The 24,000-nt window shown below is 41.4% G+C and overlaps 1 protein-coding gene across 8 annotated transcripts in view; it reads left to right on the forward strand.

Moving 5' to 3' along the window:
- KLC1 (kinesin light chain 1) overlaps positions 1–24,000 on the forward strand; it is a 71,251-nt gene that overhangs the window by 19,814 nt on the left and 27,437 nt on the right. For all 8 annotated transcript variants that reach the window (XM_020808957.3, XM_078383824.1, XM_078383825.1 and 5 more), the window contains exons 2-12: positions 7,734–7,995; positions 8,181–8,411; positions 11,018–11,096; positions 11,488–11,713; positions 17,102–17,189; positions 18,147–18,248; positions 19,749–19,922; positions 20,497–20,596; positions 22,047–22,096; positions 22,180–22,247; positions 23,597–23,705. In XM_020808957.3, coding sequence (XP_020664616.1) covers positions 7,735–7,995; positions 8,181–8,411; positions 11,018–11,096; positions 11,488–11,713; positions 17,102–17,189; positions 18,147–18,248; positions 19,749–19,922; positions 20,497–20,596; positions 22,047–22,096; positions 22,180–22,247; positions 23,597–23,705 — 1,488 coding nt within the window. In that variant the 5' untranslated portion in view covers position 7,734. The remainder of the gene's footprint in view (positions 1–7,733; positions 7,996–8,180; positions 8,412–11,017; positions 11,097–11,487; positions 11,714–17,101; positions 17,190–18,146; positions 18,249–19,748; positions 19,923–20,496; positions 20,597–22,046; positions 22,097–22,179; positions 22,248–23,596; positions 23,706–24,000) is intronic.

A 24,000-nucleotide genomic window follows, 5' to 3' on the forward strand; every position in this document is an offset into this window, starting at 1 on the left:
CCCCTTCTATTTCCCAGGAGGTGATGGGACCAGTGGCCATGATCTTAGTTTTTTTGATGTTGAGTTTCAGACCGTTTTTTGCACTCTCCTCTTTCACTCTCATTACAAGGTTCTTTAATTCCTCCTCACTTTCTGCCATCAGAGTGGTATCATCTGCATATCGGAGGTTGTTGATATTTCTTCCGGCAATCTTAATTCCGGCTTGGGTTTCTTCCAGTCCAGCCTTCCGCATGATGTATTCTGCATATAAGTTAAATAAGCAGGGGGACAATATACAGCCTTGTCGTACTCCTTTCCCAATTTTGAACCACTCAGTTGTTCCATGACCAGTTCTAACTGTTGCTTCCTGTCCCACATATAGGTTTCTCAGGAGACAGATAAAGTGGTCAGGCACTCCCATTTCTTTAAGAACTTGCCATAGTTTGCTGTGGTCCACACAGTCAAAGGCTTTCGCATAGTCAATGAAGCAGAAGTAGATATTTTTCTGGAACTCTCTGGCTTTCTCCATAATCCAGTGCAAGTTAGCAATTTGGTCTCGAGTTCCTCTGCCTCTTCGGAATCCAGCTTGTACTTCTGGGAGTTCTCGGTCCACATACTGCTGAAGCCTACCTTGGAGGATTTTGAGCATAACCTTGCTAGCATGCGAAATGAGTGCAATTGTACGGTAGTTGGAGCATTCTTTGGCACTGCCTTTCTTTGGGATTGGGATGTAGACTGATCTTTTCCAATCCTCTGGCCACTGTTGAGTTTTCCAAACTTGCTGGCATATTGAATGTAGCACCTTAACAGCATCATCTTTCAAGATTTTAAATAGTTCAACTGGAATGCCATCACCTCCACTGGCCTTGTTGTTAGCCAGGCTTTCTAAGGCCCACTTGACTTCACTCTCCAGGATGTCTGGCTCAAGGTCAGCAACTACATTGTCTGGGTTGTCCGGGATATCCAAATCTTTCTGATATAATTCCTCTGTGTATTCTTGCCACCTCGTCTTGACGTCTTCTGCTTCTGTTAGGTCCTTCCCATTTTTGTCTTTTATCATGTTCATCTTTGCGCAAAATGTTCCTCTAATATGTCCAATTTTCCTGAACAGATCTCTGGTCTTTCCTTTTCTGTTATCTTCCTCTATTTCTTTGCATTGTTCATTTAAGAAGGCCCTCTTGTCTCTCCTTGCTATTCTTTGGAAGTCTGCATTCAAGTTTCTGTAACTTTCCCTATCTCCCTTGCATTTTGCTTCCCTTCTCCTCTCTGCTGTTTCTAAGGCCTCGTTGGACAGCCACTTTGCTTTCTTGCTTTAGAATAGAGATGGGGATATTCGTATATGAATACGAATATCCCCATCATAGGCATCCTTGAGTCTCAAGAGACTATGGTAACATGCTCTGAATCGAGGAGTGTCCTCTCCAGAACATGAAGCCCGGGTAAGGTAATGTGGAGGATAGGCTGTTACCCAAGCAGCAGATCCCCCCTCTCCACATTGCTGAAATGATCCAATGGAAAGGCAAGAGCCAATACAGCTGGTTCCAGCAATGTCGCAGGAGTTGGCAGAACGACACATGCTGCCTTCGGGACTCCAGCTCCGGATTTTGCCTCGAGGTTAACTCCTGAAGCCTTTTCCATGAGTGGATATAGCCACAAGGCAGTGGAGGTTTGAAATCGGAGTTTTCCTTCTCCTAGATGGGCTGCCTTCCATGGCCGACGAGCCCCACCTACCCGGCCTGCTCTTTAACAGTGCAAAAGTACGATATGATCCTTAAAACTTTCCAGACTCCCAGGCTTATACAAATCTAATTGGCTTTCCTATTTACAATATTAAGGCCAGATACAAAATTTGAGAATTTCGCGCGCCATTAGGCGCGCGGTCCTGGGACACACTCTTTTAAAGCAGGAAGTCCGACCCCTAGGCCCCACCCATAGGTCATGTGGTCAGGAGACAAAAGAAAGCCCAGGGGAAAAAAACTCAGCAAGGCATCCATGCAAACAGACCTGGCCTTCGCCCTCAGCCCAGCTTCCTAGGGAAAAGGGTCCTGGGTCCTGGGACACGCTCTTTTAAAGCAGGAAGTCCCACCCCTAGGCCCCACCCCCAGGCCATGTGGTCAGGAGGCAAAAAGAAAGCCCAGGAAAAAAAACTCAGCAAGGCATCCATGCAAACAGACCTGGCCTTCGCCCTCAGCCCAGCTTCCTAGGGAAAAGGGTCCTGGGTCCTGGGACACGCTCTTTTAAAGCAAGAAGTCCCACCCCTAGACCCCACCCCCAGGCCATGTGGTCAGGAGACAAAAAGAAAGCCCAGGGAAAAAAAATCAGCAAGGCATCCATGCAAACAGACCTGGCCTTCGCCCTCATGGCCTATCCCCATACAGGTGGAACTAATGAGGGTCCGGTCCATTGACCATTCACGATTTTGCTGCTGCCGCCGGCGCTGCAGAGGCTTCCTATTGCGCTGTTCTCTGCAATGGATTAGCCACTCTTCGACCTAGCAGAGAGGCTTGTCATCCTGCCTCCTGCCATGACTGGGTAATCGATTACGGACAAGGGCGCAATAGGAAGGTCTGACAAGCTTGCGTCAGTGGCGAAATTGTGAGTAGACAGATCCTTGTTATTTCCACCTGTACGGGGATATTTGTATTCGTATACAAATACCCCATCTCTAGTATAGAATTCTCACTGAAAGCTTAATAGTTGTTTTTGATGTTTGCTAATTTCTAATATAATATTGACACATATTTTCTTTGAGATTTAAATTTATGGTAAATATTTCCAGGTGTGGGCCTGTAGCAAACACCCTGTCTTCCTATATAGAAAATGGTATTGGCCTGCAACAATGGGAGCTGTTGGGAGGCGTAGCCAGAGAAACCAGAAGGGAGGGGGAGTCAGGGAGAGAAAATGGAGTGAAAGGCAAGTCAGTTCAGTCAGAGACAGAGAAGAGAGGGTTTGGAGTTGGAGGCAGAGAGAGTGTTTAAGTAGTGATTAGTCAGAATGTCACCTGTATTGATTAAGATAGAAGAGGTAAAATACAGAAGCTTTGTGTAACTTTAAGAAGGTGCTTAAGAATTATTCCTGAAACAACTTGTAATCAATAAACCTGTTTCTGTTTAAAAGTTCAGTACCGAATGGACCTTAGTCTTTCATAGGAAATATAGGTTGATAAAGAGATTAACTGGTGGCAGCGTGTTAAAGGGTATGTTGGGATACCTTTGTGAGCTCTAGGTTTGGGGAAACAAGCCACGGGGTAAATGCCACAGGGCCATTGTTTTGTCTTCCATGTTTGTGTTTTCTTGTTATGATTTTGATTCGAACTCTGTAGCCTGAAAGGGTGCTGTTGATATTTCATCTATTCCTGGTGATTTATTTCTTCCATGTGGTTTGAAAGCAACTTTTACCTCACTTTTAAAAACTGTAGAGTGTTGATCAAAAGATTGCTTTTTGAAGGAATATTCATTCTTGCATCTCTTCTGTACTTGTATATTGTTTCCACTTATCTTTACAGTGGTACCTCGACTTAAGAACGTAATCCATATTGGGACTGTGTTCTTAAGTCGAAACATTCTTAAGTCGAAGCACCATTTCCCATAGAAATGCATTGAAAACCATTTATCCGTATCTGCTGTTTTTCGTTCTTAATTTGAGGCGCTGTTCTTAAGTCGAAGCATCAGTTCCCATAGGAACTAATGCAAAGCCGGTTAATCCATATCTACCACTAGGGAGTGAATTTTTTTTATTTTTTCTTCTTCTTTTGACCTAAGGTGAACATGGGTAAAAAAAAGGGCAGGAAAGTTTTTTTTTCTTTTTTTGGTTCTTAAGTCCAAGTCGAAGCAACATTCTCAAGTCGAAGCAACTTTTTGCAAACGGAGCCATTCTTAACTCGAATCGTTTGTATGTAGGGACGTTCTCAAGTCGAGGTACCACTGTATTTTATCTTGGTAAGCAATTCTCCCATAGATCTTTCAGCACTCCTAATCTTTATCTTTGGTTTCTTTTATTTTACAGAAAATATACCTTGTTTTTCCTTTTCATTTGCCCACTTCTTTCAGTTGCATGCTTGTTATAGAATTACTAGAAGCCCATGACTCACTGCTTGACAGCTATCCTTTTTCCTAATGGAAAATGTGGATGTTTCTGATGAATCAGTATCCTCTTCTGATTAAAAAAAAGCTTAAGCAGAATTGATTTTCTTGTGAGTACAGAGCTGTAGTGAAAGCTTAATAGTTTTCTTTGATATTTACTAGTGTAAGCTTGTAACTGTTGCTACCTATGGCTAGTCTCTCTTCCCATAGCCACAGCTTACTGTCCATACACGGTTCTCCCAAACATGACTGCAATGAAGCCCTGTAGGTTGCTAAGGTAAATATCCAGACCAATACAAGCGAATAGGCTTTTTCTCACAGCCATAAATACTCCGCTCCCAAACAAACTACACCAGAGCACAGAGTGCCGTCCTCTGAAGATGCCGGCCACAGAGGCTATTGAAACGTCAGGAAGAACAAGCTTTAGAACACGGCCAAAGAGCCCAAAAAACCCACAACAATCATTAGATCCCAGCTGTGAAAGCCTTCGCGAATACATAGAAAACAGAACTTCTCATACTCTCTTCAATTTTGTCTTCTTGGACACTGTGATTGGGTTCTTTGACTAATGTAGGTGGGCCCAGGGTTTCGGCGGGAATGACTGAAGGCATAGACATTACTGTCCCAAATAACTTTGTTTTATTACAATTAACATCTGGTAAACCAAGACCAAACGGGTCCAACAAATCAGTTTCTGTCAACAAGTTATACTTCTTTGGTTTCACAACATCAACAGGCTTCTCAATGTTTACATTCTCTTCACCTCAGAGAGGGAGGTTGACATCATATTCTGTATTGGAGCGCTCAACACCACACAAGTGGTCCTGCAACATGGGTGTTTCACTACCGAACCCTCCAATCTGGGCAGATAAGGACTGGCCCCACATGGGATCTCACTGGCTTCTGACACCCAAGTAATCAAACCCACTTCCCGACTCCATCCCTTCGTTGGCTCACCCTGATTCTTCTTTTTCAGTTCCAGTGGCACAGGCAACAGTCCATCTTCTTTCATTAGATTAGGGAAGTCTTTTATCAGTTTGGCAATTCTATCCCTCTCTACTCCAGTCTCATCCGTTTGTACACTTTTCTCCTCCCCTGGTGACTGACTCTCCCTTTTTCTTCCCTCCTTTTTTATATCCTCCCATCTCCAGTCATCTAGCTCCTCCCCCCAATCCTTTGATCTACCCTCAGCCAGAAACACTTCCACAGCTTTAGTAGTTCCAGCTCCTTCATCATCTAACTTATTTAATTCTCCTACTACACAGTCTCCACTTTCTTCCACAGGATGTTCTACTGAGTACGGCATACTTTGGATCTTCTGCTCACAGACACTGAAGGAGTAGGGTTGCACAAGCGATGTCTCCTAAAAAGAGTAGGGAAAGAATTTTCTGCATTGCAGTGTGTGAGGGTTCAGTATTATGGGCTTCGGTCACACTCAATAAAGCATGAGACGGTTTTAACTCCTCAACGTTGTCTTCATTTATTAACAGTCCAACATTAACAGTAACATCTCTTTGAACGGGATTTAAAGTCTCTTGCTCTCTGAACTTCGATTGCAAGGGTGTCCAAACATTATTAACAAAGAGATTAGTTTCATCAAAGTTCCACGGCCCAGATAAAACCTTCTCTGTGACCGGTGCTTCGCCGTCGTCGCCTTCGGGACCTAGTAGTGGCAGGGTCTCCTCATCTCCGCTCCAGCCCCAGAACAGGGAACTCTCTCCCGGACTGGCCAGCCATGGTCCGGGAAGACCCCCATCTTCTGAAGCTCTGTGAGATGCCATGTTTTCTTGGCTTCGATTTCCCTTGCCACGGCCTCCCGCTCCTCTCTCAGGCAATGCCTCCACTCTTTCGCCTCGGTCTCTCCCCAATAAGATGGACGGGGTTGTTGTCCTTGGTGCCTCCTTCTTTCTGCCTCTTCATGGGGAACCTTCACTTGTTCCCATTTCCCTGTCCATGGGTCTCGGACCCATATCCTCTCCCAACCGCCCGGGATCTCGTCCCGCTTCTCCCTTATATCCCCTACGCCCGCCTCTATCCAACCTCCCTCCTTTCCCGCCAAATTTCCACCAGCTTGTCCTGATATGTTTAACCCTTTCATCACTTGTAACAAATCTCGGGTATCCACCCCTTGGTGTCTCTGACCCTCTCTTTCTCTCATCTTCTCCAACTCCTTAGTGTCCACCTGCTTGTTCTCTTTTCTAAGTGGGGAAGGGGAGGGGGAGGTCTGAGTTGCGTTAGATCATGACGGAAGCGACAGCACTCCTGCATAAGCTTCCTGGCCCTGGCCTGGGGTTTTACACAGTGTTTGATTCAGAATGTGAATAAATACGTGTTCATTTGTATTTGTTCATTTTGTTAAAGTGATTGTATGTTACTTTTCAAGACGACTTCTTAAAGGAACTTACAAAAGACAGAAAGAAGAAAGCTACCTTCCAGTGATTTAATTTGCAGTCCACTTCCAGTTATTCCAGTCCAGCTCACCAGTGATAGAGGCAGACAACCTTTCAGTTAGAGCTCTGTCTTGCTATGATGGAGGAATGCTTGATAGCTAATGGTGTAACAAATGTTTCCCCATTATTTCTTGCTGTTATGTAGTTGTGTGTGTTCAGAGATAACAGGGGAAGAGCCAATGGGTTCTCTTTAACCAACTAAATTATCAGAATTTGATGTCAATCAACAGCATGTGATGGTGCCATTCAATACCACCTTTTAGTCAGAGAGTGCGATATAGAAATTGAATAAATAAACAAATAAATTCAATAAATAGCATCTCTGTCAAGGTATGCAGCGAAGATCATGATAGTTTTTGACAGAATTGGGCAGATTGAGGAGCCTCCATGAGCTGGACTGCTTTACCTGAGTGTCACATCTTCTCTGACTATGATAAGCATTGATTGCCTGGGTGCCAGTAAGCCTGATCTGGCTTTTGGTATTGGCATGTAAAACTGTATAACCTTGGACACAAAATAACACCTTTCCTGTTATAGCACTACTTGCACATTAAGATGTGTGAGGTAGCACCTATTGCTAGGCAACCCAAGGGTGGTGGCAAGGGTCAGAATTTTTCCCCATGCTTTCCTTTAGTTGAAAATGATTATTGAGTTCTCTCCCCCTCCAGTGAAATCAAGTTGTTCTTCAGGCTGGCAGCCTTTCAGGGTCTTCTCAAAACATTTCTATTTTACTCTTTGGTTGATGTTGCTGTAATAAGATCTAGTAATCCTTCCTGCTGTAATGTGTTTCAGTTATATATTTGTGAGGGTTTATGGTCTGGTTAGGAGGAAGGAACAATTAAATATTTACCAATGGAATATATTTGTGAAAATGGAGTAGTGTGACATTTGTCTAACATTTCTTTTTCATTAGATGAAGGCCTTATTTGTTGGAGCTTTTAAAAATAATAAAGATACTGAAATTTGGGCATCCGGTATATTATTTTAATACAATAAAATTTCTGTTATAGGACTGTTTTTTTCTGTACTGTTAATGCTATTTTTATTTTGCTCTGTTGTGATACTGTCATTTAATGTAGTATATTTTTGTGAGCTGCCCAAAGAACATATTGTCTTGGTCAGTTGTTGAAATACAGCTGAAATAAGTAAAAAACATTAATTACTAAAATTGTGATTAATACATAAATGATGAACTTCTATATAACACTTTATATTTTCCCAGAATGTATGACAACATGTCCACAATGGTGTATCTAAAGGAAGACAAGTTGGAGAAACTTACTCAAGATGAAATTATTTCAAAGACAAAGCAGGTGATTCAAGGACTGGAAGCACTGAAGAATGAGCACAATTCCATCTTACAAAGTTTATTGGAGACCCTGAAATGTTTGAAGAAAGATGACGAGACCAATCTGGTGGAAGAAAAATCAAATATGATTCGCAAGTCCTTGGAAATGCTGGAATTGGGACTTAGTGAAGCACAGGTAAAACTTGTGTATGAAAAGTGATTGTTATTCACTTTGTGGTGGTAAAATGTTACCTCGCCTTGTGAAAGTTTATAATAGTTAAAAATGTTGTGCAGTAGAATAGCAGAGAATCTAGAATCTTATACATATCAAGTATCCTGAAATTAGCAGACATAAGATTTATAATCTCTGTTGATTTTTAGGTGATGATGGCCTTGTCAAATCACTTAAACGCAGTAGAATCAGAGAAGCAAAAACTCCGTGCTCAAGTTCGCAGGCTGTGCCAGGAAAACCAGTGGCTAAGAGATGAGCTAGCCAATACCCAGCAGAAATTACAGAAAAGTGAACAGTCTGTGGCTCAGCTGGAAGAAGAAAAAAAGCACTTAGAATTTATGAATCAGCTAAAAAAATACGATGATGATATATCTCCTTCGGTAAGTACCTGTACAGTGGTGCCCCGTATAGCGAGGTTAATCCATTCCGGATTAACCTTCGCTATATGAAATCTTCGCTAAGCGGGAAGTAAAAAGCCATTGGAACGCATTAAACTTCATTTAATGCGTTCCAAATCGGCCCTAAACTTCCCACTTAGAGAAGTTTCCTGGCCCCGGGCAGCCATTTTCGTGCCCTCCCCTCGCTTGCCGAGGGCGCGAAAACGCGGCGCGGGGCCATTTCGGGTTGCCCGCGGCCGTTTTGAAGCCGCAAAACAGCTGTTTTGCGGCTTCAAAACGGCCGCGGGCAACCCGAAATGGCCCCGCGCCGCGTTTTCGCGCCCTCGGCAAGCGAGGGGAGGGCGCGAAAACGCGGCGCGGGGCCATTTCGGGTCGTCCGCGGCCGTTTTGAAGCCGCAAAACAGCTGTTTTGCGGCTTCAAAACGGACCCGAAATGGCCCCGCGCCGCGTTTTCGCGCCCTCCCCTCGCTTGCCGAGGGCGCGAAAACACCGCGCGGGGCCATTTCGGGTCATCCAGCGCCCATTTTGGAGCCGCCGAACGCGGCTCCAAAATGGCGGCCGGACTCCCCAATCGTCGCAATGCGAGGTGCGGCGATTGGGTGCTCCGTATAGCGATCCCGAAAAAGGGGATCGCTATACGGATTCGTCGTTATACGGTGCGCTCGCTAAGCGAGGCACCACTGTACATTGAAATGCTTTTTAAAACTTACCTTCTATTTATTGAAGAATATTACCCAGTAAATATTTATAGTGCTTGAGGCTAACTTGATTTTTGGAATTTGTAGGCATGTGTGAAGACTACAATCTCATAATTCATTTGCATAATGGAGCCTTGCTTATCACAGTAGTCAGTTCCTAGATAATATAATAGTAATAATGACTGGATAATTTTGCAGTCTTGTTGGATTTCCACAAAGTTGTTTCTGTTTCAAAGTAATCTAGAACTGACTATGTCATAGTATGGCATACTAGTATCTCTTGTTATGTGTTTTTTTAATTTATGTCTTATTTGACAGCCCTTGAAATAGTTCACAATAAAAATACAAATAAAAATAAAAACAACTATTATTATATTTTCAGACCCTGTCTGTCAAGAACAGAACCACTATAGGCTAGTGATAATTGTCTGAGATGGTTCATGAAGGATGCTGTATTCAGTTATATTAAAGTCTGCTGGGATTTCCAATTATATCAGTAGGGACAAGTACATACACACCATCTATGTTCTGGTTTCATCTTCAAATAGATTGCCCATCATAGTTCCATGCCTGAAGGAGACATGGAGCTAGATGGAGATGAATCAGATATAATTTGCTTCATCCAAGAAAATATGAAACTATCCTTTCCAGAATTATTTTATTCTATGAAAAAAAGAATTCGGATCCAGATGTTAGTGTCACAGACCAGAGGGATTTCAGAAGGGCTATTTGAAAATGGATATCTCCACTGCAGGATCACTCTCCTCCGTTATGGAGGTACTGATTGTAACCTGTATGTAATAAAACAACATATTCAGGCACAATAGAATTAGCAGGTTAGGGAGGCATCCAATAGACAGGTCATATGATGGACAGCTTTAGGAGCTTCCCATATTATTAGGCTGCACCAGTGGAAACGCTTTGAACAAGGAGAGGTAATGGTGCTTCAACAGGCTGCAGGCAAAAGGGAATTTTACACAAGCCTGGATTTGAGTGATTAAAAAAAGTAGAATGACTGGTTGTAAGAGGCCACTAAGAGTTCTACACTTGTAGATCTAGGTTTCATAATATTTAGGACCACATGGAAACAACCTGTATGACACTGCAAGGTACAATGGTGGCAGTGAAAGAAGCAGACTTTGTTGTCATTATTGCTGCAGATTAGATGAAAAAGAAGGCTTAGTGATTCAAGATGTCCTTTTAGTTATAAATTTAGACTTTAAAAATTCTTGTATTTCTTAAAAATAATGTTGATAACACAGTTATAAATGTTTCCAAAGAAGTAGCCATGTTGGTCTGTCTCATCATGTTGGATATATTAAAGTTCCGAGGTTGTGGAGAGAAAAAAAGAGAAAAGAAAGAAGGACAGATATTATAGCACTGTAAAGATTAACAGATTTATTTCATTGGTCGAAATCCTGCTGCTTTGTTACACAGGCAGATAGCAAAAGGTGTGATATTCACTTGCTCCTAATTGGGAATTATTGAGTCCCTACTGGGATTCTTGAATAGGAGTCAAGCCAGTACGCACCCCCAAGAATCACAACAGTGGCTTATTACCTTCTGGCTTGAAGTGGGTAAATATCAGTGTGAGCTTTCTTGAATCAGAATCCATTCGTGTGTGAAAAAGGGGATTTTGCTCCATAAGAATTCACATTGAAACAATTTTTTTATCTTTTAAGCGCCACAGTGTTTTGTCCCTGTTTTTTCTTTCGTCCCCGCCCCTTAAATTTATTAATAATTTTTAAAATAAAACAGTTTTGCTTCGTAACCCTGTGGAATAATAGCCTAATTTGTGAAAATTATCTTTGCAGTTTTTTCATGAATGTGATGGAAGTATTCATATCAACTTAGTAAGTGTAATAGTGTGATTTCTGTGGGCTTGTTTAGGAGGATAAAGATACAGATTCTACCAAAGAACCACTGGATGACTTATTCCCCAATGACGAAGATGACCAAGGGCAGGGAAGTAAGTTAAATTAAAGTATTGTGCTTGTTCGTGTATTTCTGTCGAGAGTACCAGCTGATCTTTAATTCTGCCACTGCTGCTGGCTATTTGTGCACAATGTCAAAACCATATAGACGGCCTGTCCCAAACAATCAAACTGTGGTCAGGAGATTGAGTTGACAAGCAAGCAAAGGCCTTATTTCAATTTGAGATTTCTGCGAGTAGTAGTACAGTGGCATCAGCGCTCGCTAGTCAAAGTACTGAGATGTTTCAAGTAGCTTAGACAATGAAATATGTCATTCTGCCTCTTGTTTTCCTGAGCTTAGCTGCAGTCTACACAATGGCAGTGGGGCAGGATGGATTTTCATGTACTGCATATATTTATTTATGATAAAGGGTTTCTTCTTCCCAGTTCAACAGCCACATAGCAGTGCAGCAGCTGCAGCTCAACAGGGTGGCTATGAGATTCCAGCAAGATTAAGGACTCTTCATAATCTTGTCATTCAGTATGCCTCTCAAGGTAGATATGAGGTTGCTGTACCCCTCTGTAAACAAGCACTTGAGGACCTGGAGAAGACTTCAGGTCATGATCACCCTGACGTTGCCACCATGTTGAATATACTCGCATTAGTTTACAGGTGAGTAGTTTTAAGATTAATCTGAGGAGTTGCCTTTGATGTTAACAACTACAGTTAAAACACTGAGGTAACTGTTGTATCCTGTGTTCTGTCAGATTTGTGCATGAGACAAATTTGGCTGGAATAGCTAATATCCTGGAAGAAAAAAAATTAAATTCAAAATAAAAAAAATGAAATTCAAACTGCTGGGCTGAGAACAACAGAATGAATTATAATAGGTATAAGTGTAAAGTTCTACACCTAGGAAAAAGAACTAAAAGCACATTTACAAAATGGGGGTACTTAGCTCAGCAATACTGGTGGAACAAACAGATTCAGAGGAGGGCAGCAAGTATGATGAGAGGACTGGAAACCAAGCTCTATGAGGAAAGTCTTAAACATCTGGGTATGCTTAGCCTTGAGAAAAGAAGGATGAGGGGAGATAGCTCTCTTCAAATATTTGAATGGTTGTCATACAAAGGAGGGGCAGGATCTGTTCTCAATCTTTCCAGAGTGCAGGACACATAATAATGGGCTTAAGTTATGGGAAGTCAGATTTAGGCTGACTCTCGGGGAAAAACTTCTTAATTGTAACAGTGTGGCAGTGGAACCAATTACCTTGGGAGATGGTGAACACTCCAGTGCTGGAAGCGTTCAAGAGAAAGCTGGACAGCCATCTGTCAGATATAAAGAGAAGAGTTTGAGAGGGATTTTTAAAATAGATTGTTGTTCTCACAAATTGCTTTTAAATTGTGTTTAATATTTTGTTTGTTTATTTATTTATTTACAGGATTTTTAGCCGCGCCATTACCAATGGTCTCTGAGCGGCGTACAACAATATTAAAACTTTAAAAACATTAAAACTATTAAAAATAGGCAATATTATAATAATATTTTAATAATATTATATTATAATATTGCTGCTTTTAATATAATATTTGTTACATGTTAAAATATTTGTATACTTACTGTTTTTAGCTTTTAAATACTGTCTTTTTAATAATGTAAGTTGCATTGGGGCTTTTTAAGGAGAAAGGCAGGGTAAAATATTTTAAATTAATAAATAATAAATATACTTTAACTTGGATTCCTGTATTGAGCAGGGGGTTGAATTTAGTGGCCTTAGGCCCCTTCCAAGCCCATTATTTTATTATTCTGAAGGCAAGAATAGATGGTACCTTGATTACACCACTATGAAATTACAAAAATAAGCTGGCTTTCGACCCTGTATGAGTCTTCATCAGGCTGGGCACCACAGCATTGTAGGTGTTTTAGAAGAAACATAAAAGTTCCAAAAACATGGCTAGATGTGCTTGTGCCATGCTCCTTTGTTAAAAGCAAACTTCAAAACAGGGACTGAAGATTCAGTTCAGGTATATGTTTCAGATTTCATACCTGGTGGTGTGGATTAGAATGTCTCTCTCAAACTTATTAGGTAAAAGGTTGCCAGGCCCCCAACATCCCTCCCCCCCTTGTGGCCCTATATTAAAACATTGTGGTCCTTTTTTGGCTAGTAATAGAGAGAGACAGAAATGTAAGAAACACCATATCATGGTAAAATTTAGTCTACACTCTAAATGTGGTTATTGCAGCCAGGTTAAATGGTTGGAGAAACATGCCCAGTTTGCAGTCCTGCATGGGTGATGTTAAATGTTTCACTGTACAGTAACTGGTGCTCTGGTCAGCTCTTCAGGGTTGTTGTTGCGGATCTATGCTGTCAAGTTGATTTATAGTCCTCTCATTTTAGGCTTTTGTAGGAGATATTACAGTTTTTGCTTGGGCAGCAATATTGTGAAATTGGTAACAGGAAGTCTTGCTGCTTCTTCTGCTACCAACTAGTGGCCTAGGAAATAAATTTAGCATTGCCTTGTAGCCACAGATTGGTGTGAAGAAGAGAATTGGATGAAATTATAAGGGCTACCCTGTCATACCTTTATTGTTTCATGGGGATGCAAAAATTGCTTAATCCTCTCACAGGCTTGTTTCAGTGTTTTGGGCACTTCCTAATAGCCTACCATTATGTCAGAGCTAGGCAGTCTGGTGGTTGGCTGGGTAGCTCAGTGAGCCATGAGGTCTCTGGCTGCAGAGCCAGAGGTTGGGAGTTCAGTTCCCCACTGTGCATCCCAGGAGAGCCAGCCTGTTTGGCCTTGGGCAAGCTACACAGTCTCAGGATGCCCCCAGAAGAAGGGAATGGTAAACCACTTCTGAGTACTCTACCTAGAAAACCATGGAAGAGGGTTGCTGTAAGTTAGAATTGATTTGACAGCACATACAGTAGTTATTATCATTAGGCAATCTGGGGCCCTCCAGATGTTACCACCCCATGCTTATTTGAGCTAATGAAGTTGTACTCAAAATGACTTAGAGGCCATAAGGTTGCCAATCCCTGCTTTATCCCATCATGGTTACAGATTTAAAAAGAACAGAACCTGCTGACATATACAATGTGCTAAGATTGTGAAACCAGCTACTGTTAGCTACTGGTGCTGATCCTATGGATTGAAAGAGGTTACTAGGTGTTACTCGGTCGTGAAGCCAGGTTTGGAGACCCTTCATGTGCGGATTGGGGCCAGGGATGGTATTGGGATCTTGCTGGGTTACCGCGCTCCCCGTGACCCAGCCACCTCCCTACCAGAGCTGGCGGACATCATCTCTGCAGCACTGTTGAAGTCCCCGAGACTTCTGGTCCTGGGTGACTTCAACATCCATGCGGAGGCGAAGGTATCCAGTCCAGCTCTTGAGTTCCTGGAAACCATGGCTTCCTTGAACTTATCCCAACATGTCAACGGCCCCCCACACATGGCACACATGGGTGGCCATATGCTCTACTTGGTTTTTTCCACCGAGTGTATTGAACGTAGTCTGATGGTGACTGACCTCGTGTCAGTCCCCTTGTCATAGTCAGACCATCACCTAATAAAATGTAACCTCGCAATGGCACTCTCTCCTCGTAGTGAGCATGAATCTATTTTGATGGTCCGCCCTTGAAGGTTACTGTATCCAATGGGTTTCCAGGATACCATGAGAGGGATTCCAGCAGAACTGTCTGGCGCTCCTGTCGAAGCTCTGGTTGATGGCTGGTTCTCCGCCGCTACTAGGGCCATAGACACGATCGCTCCCAAACGCCCTCTCAGAAGCAGAGCTCAGCCAGGACCCTGGTATAATCAGGATCTATGAGCAATGAAGCAAATAAGGAGACAGCTAGAGTGTGTTTGGAGAAAGAAACAATGGGTTATAATAAGATAGATGTCAGGATCGCTACTAACTGTTACCTAGCCAAGGTAAAGGCTGCTAGAAGATCATACATCACTGACCAGATAAGCGAAGCTACTAACCAGCAGGCGGAACTTTTCCGTATAGTTTGCGATCTATCTGGAATTGGTCTGGGTGAAGGGCCTCCCGCTAGCATCTCACCTGATCAATTTGCAGCATTTTTTAAATCTAAAGTGGAGGCCATCCGCCATGATCTTTCTCCTTTTTTAAATACAATGGATCGAGCAGAGATGTCCAGCCCTCTGCCTTGCCCGGTAATTCTTGCCTCCTTTCAGCCTGTAACACCAGATTTGGTTGGCAAGGCGCTTGATCGCTGTCGGGCCACCACCTCTTCTCTTGACCCTTGCCCAGCCTGGCTAATCAAAGCAGCCAGGCCTGTAACAATCAAACGGATCACTGCAATAATTAATGGGTCTCTTCAGGAGGGCAAGGTACCCCTTACCCTCAAGGAGACACTCATTAGGCCCATTAGGAAGAAACCAAATTTGGCGATGGACGATATTGGCAATTATAGGCCCATCGCCAATGTTTCTTTCCTTAGCAAAGTGGTTGAGAGGGTGGTGGCAGATCAGCTCCAGGCGCTCTTGGACAAAACCAACGCCCTGGACCCATTCTAGTCGGGCTTCAGGCCGTGCAGTGGTACAGAGACGGCACTGGTCGCACTGATGGATGACCTGCTGAGGGAGGCCAATGGGGGCAATATGTCCTTGTTGGTCCTACTCAACATTTTGGCGGCCTTTGATACCGTCGACCACGGTATCCTCCTGGGGAGGCTCTCTGAGTTGGGAATTGGTGGCCTGCCACTTGCCTGGCTCCGTTCCTTCTTGGAGGACCGTCCCCAGAAGGTTCAGCTTGGGGAGAGTGTCTCGGCCCTGTGGAGTCTCAATTGTGGCGTTCCACAGGGGTTGATCATCTCTCCAATGCTGTTTAACATCTACATGAGGCCGCTGGGCGGGGTCATCAGGGGGTGTGGGGCATTGTGTCACCAGTATGCTGATGACGCACAGCTCTACATCTCCTTTTCATCTACCTCAGTGGATGCCGTCCTGTCCCTTCAGTGCTGCCTGGAGACTGTATTGGAATGGATGCAGTCGAATGGGTTGAAGCTGAACCCGGACAAGACAGGGGTCTTGAGGGTGGGTGGTCCTTCCATCAGCAGTATAGGTAGCTCCCTTTCTTTTGGGGGGACAACCGTTGCCGCAAAGAGTGAGGTCCACAGCTTGGGGGTTCATCTGGACCCGGCACTTACCATGGAAACCCAGGTGGCGTCCGTGGTCCGCTCCGCCTATTTTCATCTATGGCGGATTGCCCAGCTGCGACCCTATCTTGATGGGGGGGCTCGTGCTACTCTAGTCCACGCACTCGTAATCTCGAGATTAGATCATTGTAACGCACTCTATGTGGGGCTACCTTTGAGGCTGACGCGGAAACTTCAGATGGTCCGGAATGTGGCAGCCAGGCTTCTCAGTGGAGTGAGAAAATACCAACATATCTCCCCCACTCTGGCTGCTTTGCACTGGTTGCCTGTCCGTTTCCACGTTGACTTTAAAGTGTTAATGATTACATATAAAGCCCTAAACGGTTTGGGACCTCAATATCTGGCAGATCGTCTTCTCCCACCCAGATCTACCCGAATCACCCAACATAGCCATCAGGGACAGCTGAGGGGTCTGACGCCGAGGGAGGCTCAGAAGCAAAAAACGAGAAACCAGGTCTTCTCGGCGGTGGCCCCTTGGCTGTGGAACACCCTCCCCACCGAAATTCAGCTGGCACCCTCGCTGGGCGTTTTCAAAAGCCAACTGAAAACTTGGCTGTTCAAGTAGGCCTTCCCTTCAGTCAATTAAATGATGCTTATTTCTTATTTCTTTCCTTTTAACTCATGCCATCTTGGGACTCTTTGCTTTAAATTAATGGTTAAAATTGTAAGCTCTTTGATTTTCTGTTTCTCTGTTTTTATCTATGTAAATTGTGTATATTTTAAATTGTTTCTGTTTGTATGTTGTGAGCCGCCCAGAGTAGACCATGTCTAGATGGGCGGCATATAAATGCAATAAATAAAAATAAAATAAATAAAATTAAATGGTATACTGTATTTGAGAGCAAGAATGTGTTATTTATGACCCTTTCTTAATTTAGGGACCAGAATAAATACAAAGATGCAGCAAACCTACTGAATGATGCTTTGGCCATTCGTGAGAAGACCTTGGGCAAAGATCATCCTGCGGTTTGTATATAAGAGTTTTAGAAAAAAATTTCCTTCTCTGTTTCTCACTTTTTTATAAACATCAAGGATTTTTTTGTGAAACTCACTTTAATGTTAATAAACTCAACAGGAAGGTTCTTAAATCCTGATTTGTCATTAACATCCTTCAGGTAGGGGGCCCTAAAATGTTCTGCACTTTTAATTATTCAGCACAAATTACTTCAAATTTGGTCCTGTTAAATTACATTGTCTGCTTCTGAAACAATCTGCATGAGTTGAATCTGTCTCAAACTCTGAAGAAATATTTCAGATATGTTGCTGGACTCCTGTTGAAGTTGTGCTCACTGATGAGGTGCAGTGAAAACTTTGATTCAGTTTAATTAGTGCACTAAATCACCTTTAATTTGGTGAAAAATAGCTTCACATTACAGAAAGGAATTCTGAAGTGATCTCGTCTGATTCAATATTTATGTCTCTTCTGCAAATAGTAATTTGCTTCAACTAGCACATATATATGCATTTTACAATGATTTAGTATCTATCTTAGTCATTTATAGTATTTATCATGTATGTAATTGTCCAGAAGTTTGTCTTCAATTAGGCTTTCACCCTTCAGGCTGGGGCTTGGGGGGGTTGTAGTGGGGGGCTTGTCCTAGACCTTTGGAAAAATTATTCTATTTTATGCTCCCTGGAGCTGATGGGGCAGGCTGGAGAGGAAATCAGTTCTGGATATATTTCAGTCTCTGAGTTCACTGATTTAAATTACTTGCTGGTTTGAGGAATGGTTCACACAGAATTTGTTACCGCTATGTGTGGGCTACCAGAGGTTAAGCATAACAGTATTGCTTCAGGACTCTTTTTGTTGTTTATAACTTGATTGAATAATACGGCAATACACTATAAATATATGGGCTGCTTACTTTTTTTCATATAATTTTTGCAAAGTTTATTCGTTCTAATGCTTTTTCCCATTTGCAGGTTGCAGCAACTTTAAATAACCTTGCAGTGCTTTATGGGAAAAGAGGAAAATACAAGGAAGCCGAGCCTTTATGCAAGAGAGCTTTGGAAATCAGAGAGAAAGTAATTCAAATAACTTATTCGTTTTTGCTGACTTGTACTTTTAAATGAAAGCTCAGAATGATTTTGGTTGTGGGTGCTGTGTAGAGATTATGTTCAGCAGAAATTGTGCACAGCATCCAGTATTTCTGAAAGAAATAATAATGTATCTTGAACTCAGAGAAATCCTTTACGTATTTTTGAAAGTTTGCCACAACTTACCGTCAAAGAGCAGGAAAACATCCTTATAATAAGGCAGACACGTCAGATAACAAGGTGCACCTTGAGGTTTTTGAGATTTTTTTTTAAATAAGTGTTCTGTGTAAACTTATATTTAAGACACTAGTGTGTGCTACAGGGAAAAACTGTTCTAGAAGTTACATATCTTGTTTGTTTATTTTATTTGTATACCCTTTCTAGGGTATACCTTCCTAGGGTGCACAGATCACTTTGGAGCTAAATGAATAACATAAAATAAAATATCAGACATCATTATGATACCCCCAACAGATTTAGAGGGTAAAAACATTGTATAAAGCAAATAGTTGCCTGAACAGGAAGGTCTTTTTCATATGGTAGAATACCATCTAAGACTATTTTCAAAAAACCTGTCTTCAAAAATAATTATCATATTAAACATGTCTTATCTAATGAAAAAGCACCAGTGTTTTGTAATTCTAAGGAAACTTCCACAAAGCACAGTAATTATTATGTTAAAGAGAGAAAGTGGTGGTAGAGGGGCTGGTCCAGCTTTGAAGCCCCCAGGTATAGGAACATCTATGATAATAAGAAAAAAAGAAATATAGGGAATTAGTAACCACAGCCGTACAGCTGTGAGAATTCTTGGTTAGCTAGGAAACAGAAGTAATCATCATGCAAGTTGCCCCCAAGCTTTTCCTTTCATCCAGAATGAGTCTGTCTCATTAATGAGAATGAGGAAACAATAGAATAAGGCTTAAAATAAAATGAAAACAAGATGAAAGCTAAAGAGAGCTGTGATTTTGCAATGTATGTGGGAAAGGCAGAAACAGAATCTATATTTTTGATTCATATGGAACTATCCCAGAATTTTCAGGATGAGTTAGTGTTGGTTGGGCTAAATGATTCTGAGTTTTACATATATGCTTTTAAAAACAATCATGAGAAAGTGTGAGTGGAGATCTTAATGGGAATGTAGTGATTTGTATTATATATGAATAATTTTAACTGAGTTTGAGTAATGCTGTGGCTGAAAGCTTGTTGCTTAGCACAGTAAATTGTACTAGAGTAGGCCTGTTGAACTTTAGCACAATAAGTTGCAATTGAAGTAGGCCATTTGAATCAATGGAACTTAATGAAAAAGTTGATTCACCAAATCCCTGCTGAATCAGTGGATCTGCTCTAATGTGGCTTAATTATACTAAGCAATGCAGCTGTTGTGTTTGAGTTAAACAGATAAATGAACAGTAGTGCAAATAGTATGGTGGGATGCTTTTAAAAGTTCTGTAACAGAGGTGATGTTAATATATGTGCCTTTATTTCTAGGTACTGGGGAAAGACCATCCTGATGTTGCCAAACAGTTAAATAATCTGGCCTTACTATGTCAGAATCAGGGTAAATATGAAGAAGTAGAATATTACTATCAACGAGCGCTTGAGATCTACCAAACTAAACTGGGGCCGGATGACCCAAATGTAGCGAAGACAAAGAATAATTTGGTACGTCTGAACAGAGAGTAAACAATGAGAAACGAGCTGTTGAATATATATGTTGAAAATACAGAACTGAGTTCAAATAACTGTGGTTAAAAGAAACATTATTGCCTGTGCTAGTGTGCTAGTACTTATCCCATCAAAGATGCTGCAGGATACAGTCTGTAGAACATCTACAATTTTCTAAACCCAAGGGTCAAATTGCTTCTGGCAAGATATGTTGGGGAGGTTGTAGGCCGCTGCTGCCATGTATCCTTACACGTTGCATGTGCTGTGACATAAATTAGTTCCCATCTTGAGCAGCCATTTGAGTTGTATGCTGGCTTTGCCTGCTGCTCACATCTCAAACAGGGCAGATAAAGCTGAAGCCTTTGTGGGCCAGATGGGTGACCTGGCAGACCATGTTGAAGCTTCTCTGTTGTAGACTGTAGTGAGCTTGTTGTGTGGTAGCTTCCTGTAAGTTAAAGATGCATTTGGATCCATTTAATTGCTTTGTGTTGAGGAAATGACCTTGAAATACATTTTATATATCTGAATATTGTTCATTTAAAACATACTATACTCATGTCATCTCTTTCAGGCATCCTGCTACCTGAAACAAGGCAAATTTAAGCAAGCAGAAACTTTATACAAAGAGATCCTTACTCGTGCCCATGAAAGGGAATTTGGCTCTGTGGATGGTAAGTGTTACTTAGAACATGAGATAATGAACATCGTATTTATTGGTTGATTCAATTTATATGCTACCTTTTTCTCAGAACTGAGACCCAAACGTAGGTTTTCCCTGAGGTGGATCTTTTCCATGATAGAAGGGATGGAATACCACACATTTAAAACAATTTTGTAAGTTTTGTTTGAAACACTTAGTCTTCATAATGTACTCAATTACTAGTAACTTATTTAGCCACACTCTAAAGAACCACAAATGACGCTTATGTACTCACCCCCCAATAATCCCTGTGTTCCTCAGTTTTTTTGTGCTCCATGACAAACCGGTATTTAGATCTGAGGGAAATTGTCTGAAGCAGTATTTGATAGGATGTGTGTGTGTGTGTGTGTGTGTGTGTGTGAGAGAGAGAGAGAGAGAGAGAGTGTGCTTGCTGTTTAAATATTTAAAAAGCAAAATCCCATTGGATGTGCTTAATATAGCAGTATTCCTCTAGACCTAGTTTCACCAGTCATTGCAGAACACTGCACAACGTTGTATATGATGGCAATTGAAAAAAACACACACAAATGAAATGTGAATAATCTTCAGTTATGCAATTTGTTGGGCTGTTCTTTTACCTAGTAGAACGTGATTTGTCAACAGAAGTTGTAGTGCAGCAGCTTTGTTGAGAAGACTTATGTAAGCAGCGTGCATGAGATGTCAATTATATTGTGATAAAAGCAAAGTATTCGTATCATCTACCAAACAGCTAAGTTTCTGTCAGCCTTTGCTACTCCATATGTGGTTGACATCAAAATGCAGTTGAAAGAGTCTTTTAACAATTTTGTAAATGATTTATAGATGCTCTTTCTGTTTCACAGTCTGTGTTAAACAAGCTGTGTATTTATTATATGTCTTGCTTCTGACACAGCACAGTTAGATGCCCTTCTAGCTTGTTTCAAAATATTTTGTGTTCTCCAATGCATTTTAGGGAATAGGTTTTTGAATGGCTGTTGACGAGTGGGCAGTTTGCTTTTAAAACTGTGACCTTTGGGGATGGGCACTGTGGGTTAAACTGCAGAAGCCTATGTGCTGCAAGGTCAGAAGACCAGCAGTCGTAAGATCAAATCCAGCTCCCAGCTCCTGTCAACTTAGCAGTTCGAAAACATGTAAAAAAACGAGTAGATAAATAGGTACCACCACGGTGGGAAGGTAACGGCATTCCATGTATAGTTGCGCTGGCCACATGACCACGGAAACTGTCTTCGGACAAACGCTGGCTCTACTGCTTGGAAACAGGGATGAACACCGCATCCTAGAGTCGGACACAACTGGACTAAATGTCAAGGGGAACCTTTACCTTTACCTAAAAGTGTGCATTTCTGCAGCTCATCTCTTTAAGCATTCTTTTGGAATACAGATTTGGCCAAATATGGGATCATTTTATTTCACTCTATATCTAACATCTTGTTTTTACATAGATGAAAACAAACCCATCTGGATGCATGCTGAAGAGAGAGAAGAATGCAAAGTAAGAACATATGTGCAATGTAAATTTCTGTTTGTTTTTAATGGTGTTAAAGATGCAGTTCAACATCATGTTCTCAATTTTAGGGAAAGCAAAAAGATGGCACATCTTTTGGAGAGTATGGAGGCTGGTATAAAGCTTGCAAAGTTGATAGGTGGGTATAATTGTTAACATTTAAAATTTGAAACATTGGACTAGTAGAGTTTCAGAATTCTGAAATTTAGGAGAAATCCTTACATTAAAGAAAGTTTGTAAGTTATTTTAACAGGTCAGTGTCATGACATTTTGTGGAACACAGTGCAGTCTTTATGTTGATAATATAGGGACATTTTTACTAAGTGACAGAACACCTGCACCATTGGTGCGAGTCCTATCTCTATTCATGGTTGTTGATGTTAGAATGGTGTTGTGCTTTACAGTGAGAATTTGCCTTCATTAAGTCTCTTGAAAGCATAGTTGGAAATAGAAGTACAAAAATGACTGGAATTTTATATGGCATCAAGAACTTCTAAGGCCTTTCCTCAAGGCCTACTAGAATATAGGAACAGGTGATTGAGAGTTTTTCAGCAGATAATTGAAACTTTGATGGTTATAATTACTTTAGGAAAGTGATTTCATGCAGTCACTGGCCATAAGATAAAGCTGGACTTCTGAGTTCTTCAGCATGGTGGGTTTACAGCACGATCAGAAGCTTTAGGGTCCTCTCTCTCCCAAGTGGTTAGAAATACACTGGTATTTACAAGTGGTTGTGTGGCAGCACCTTGATGCATAAAGACCAGTCGTCTATGAGAGAATAAGGGATAAGTGTAAGTAGTGTTTGTCATGTTTTCTGTCATTTTTCTTGCTGTATCCTTTGTTCCTGCTGGTTTGTGTATGTGGTGTTGTAATAAGCCTGGCCTTTTAAAGTGTAGTATATTTAAGAGTTTGTGCACTTTGCACTGGAATAAAAACTGAGATTTCAGGCTTATAATAGAGAGATATATTACAAAGTCATGTATCAGACTCATTTTCATGTAGCAGATTTTTGTGTAATCTTTCTGGGCTAGACAGCTGAGCAGGGCTGATAAGCAGAAATGAAATGTATGGTTCTGCAATGCCTTTGAAAGTTGCTGTTTCAGGAATTAGTCTGGTTATATAATGGATAGGAATAGCAGCAAAAACTCTTTGGACTACTTAGCAAATACTTTTTCTGGAGCTTACTATTAATGTTGATACTGGTTATGTTACAGGCTTTTAATCATGCCAGTGTTTAACTGACAAACAATAGTGCTATCTTAACCCAGAAAATTAGGTGTGAAGTTTGCAGGTATTAAGATCATGACTATGTATAACACCCTTCTAAAGAGAAAAATAAGAATTTGCAGAGCTATTAGGAATTATTAGAGCTTCACATAATTAGATTTATGGTTAGCTTACACATTGTACTATACAAGTAAAAATTGTTTAATGTTTAGGTTGCCAGAGTCTACAGGCAGAAATTAATTTTAACTTGTCATGTTGTAGCCCAACAGTCACAACTACCTTAAAGAATCTTGGGGCACTTTACAGACGTCAAGGCAAATTTGAAGCTGCTGAAACATTAGAAGAGGCAGCAATGAGGTCCCGCAAACAGGCAAGTGACAATTCTCTGATGTTTTACTTATCAATTTAGTGATTTCAGCAGAGGGTGAGATATTTTGCAAATCCTGATATGTAGAACAACCAGCACTATAGTGAAAATGCGGAGTACAAATATAATGACAAGAACATACTGTATAGAAGATGGAGTTCCCTCAATAAGCAACCTGAAAAGTACAAAAATGGGAAGGTACCAAACTGTAGAATAAGGAAGTAAAAGAATGTGGAAGCAAGATCAAGTTATTCTTTTCACTGTATTAATTTTGGCAACTGGAGCCATTCCAAAAACT

The sequence above is a fragment of the Pogona vitticeps genome, chromosome 1 (assembly GCF_051106095.1).
Source record: "Pogona vitticeps strain Pit_001003342236 chromosome 1, PviZW2.1, whole genome shotgun sequence".
In the NCBI taxonomy this organism is placed as follows: Eukaryota; Metazoa; Chordata; class Lepidosauria; order Squamata; family Agamidae; genus Pogona; species Pogona vitticeps.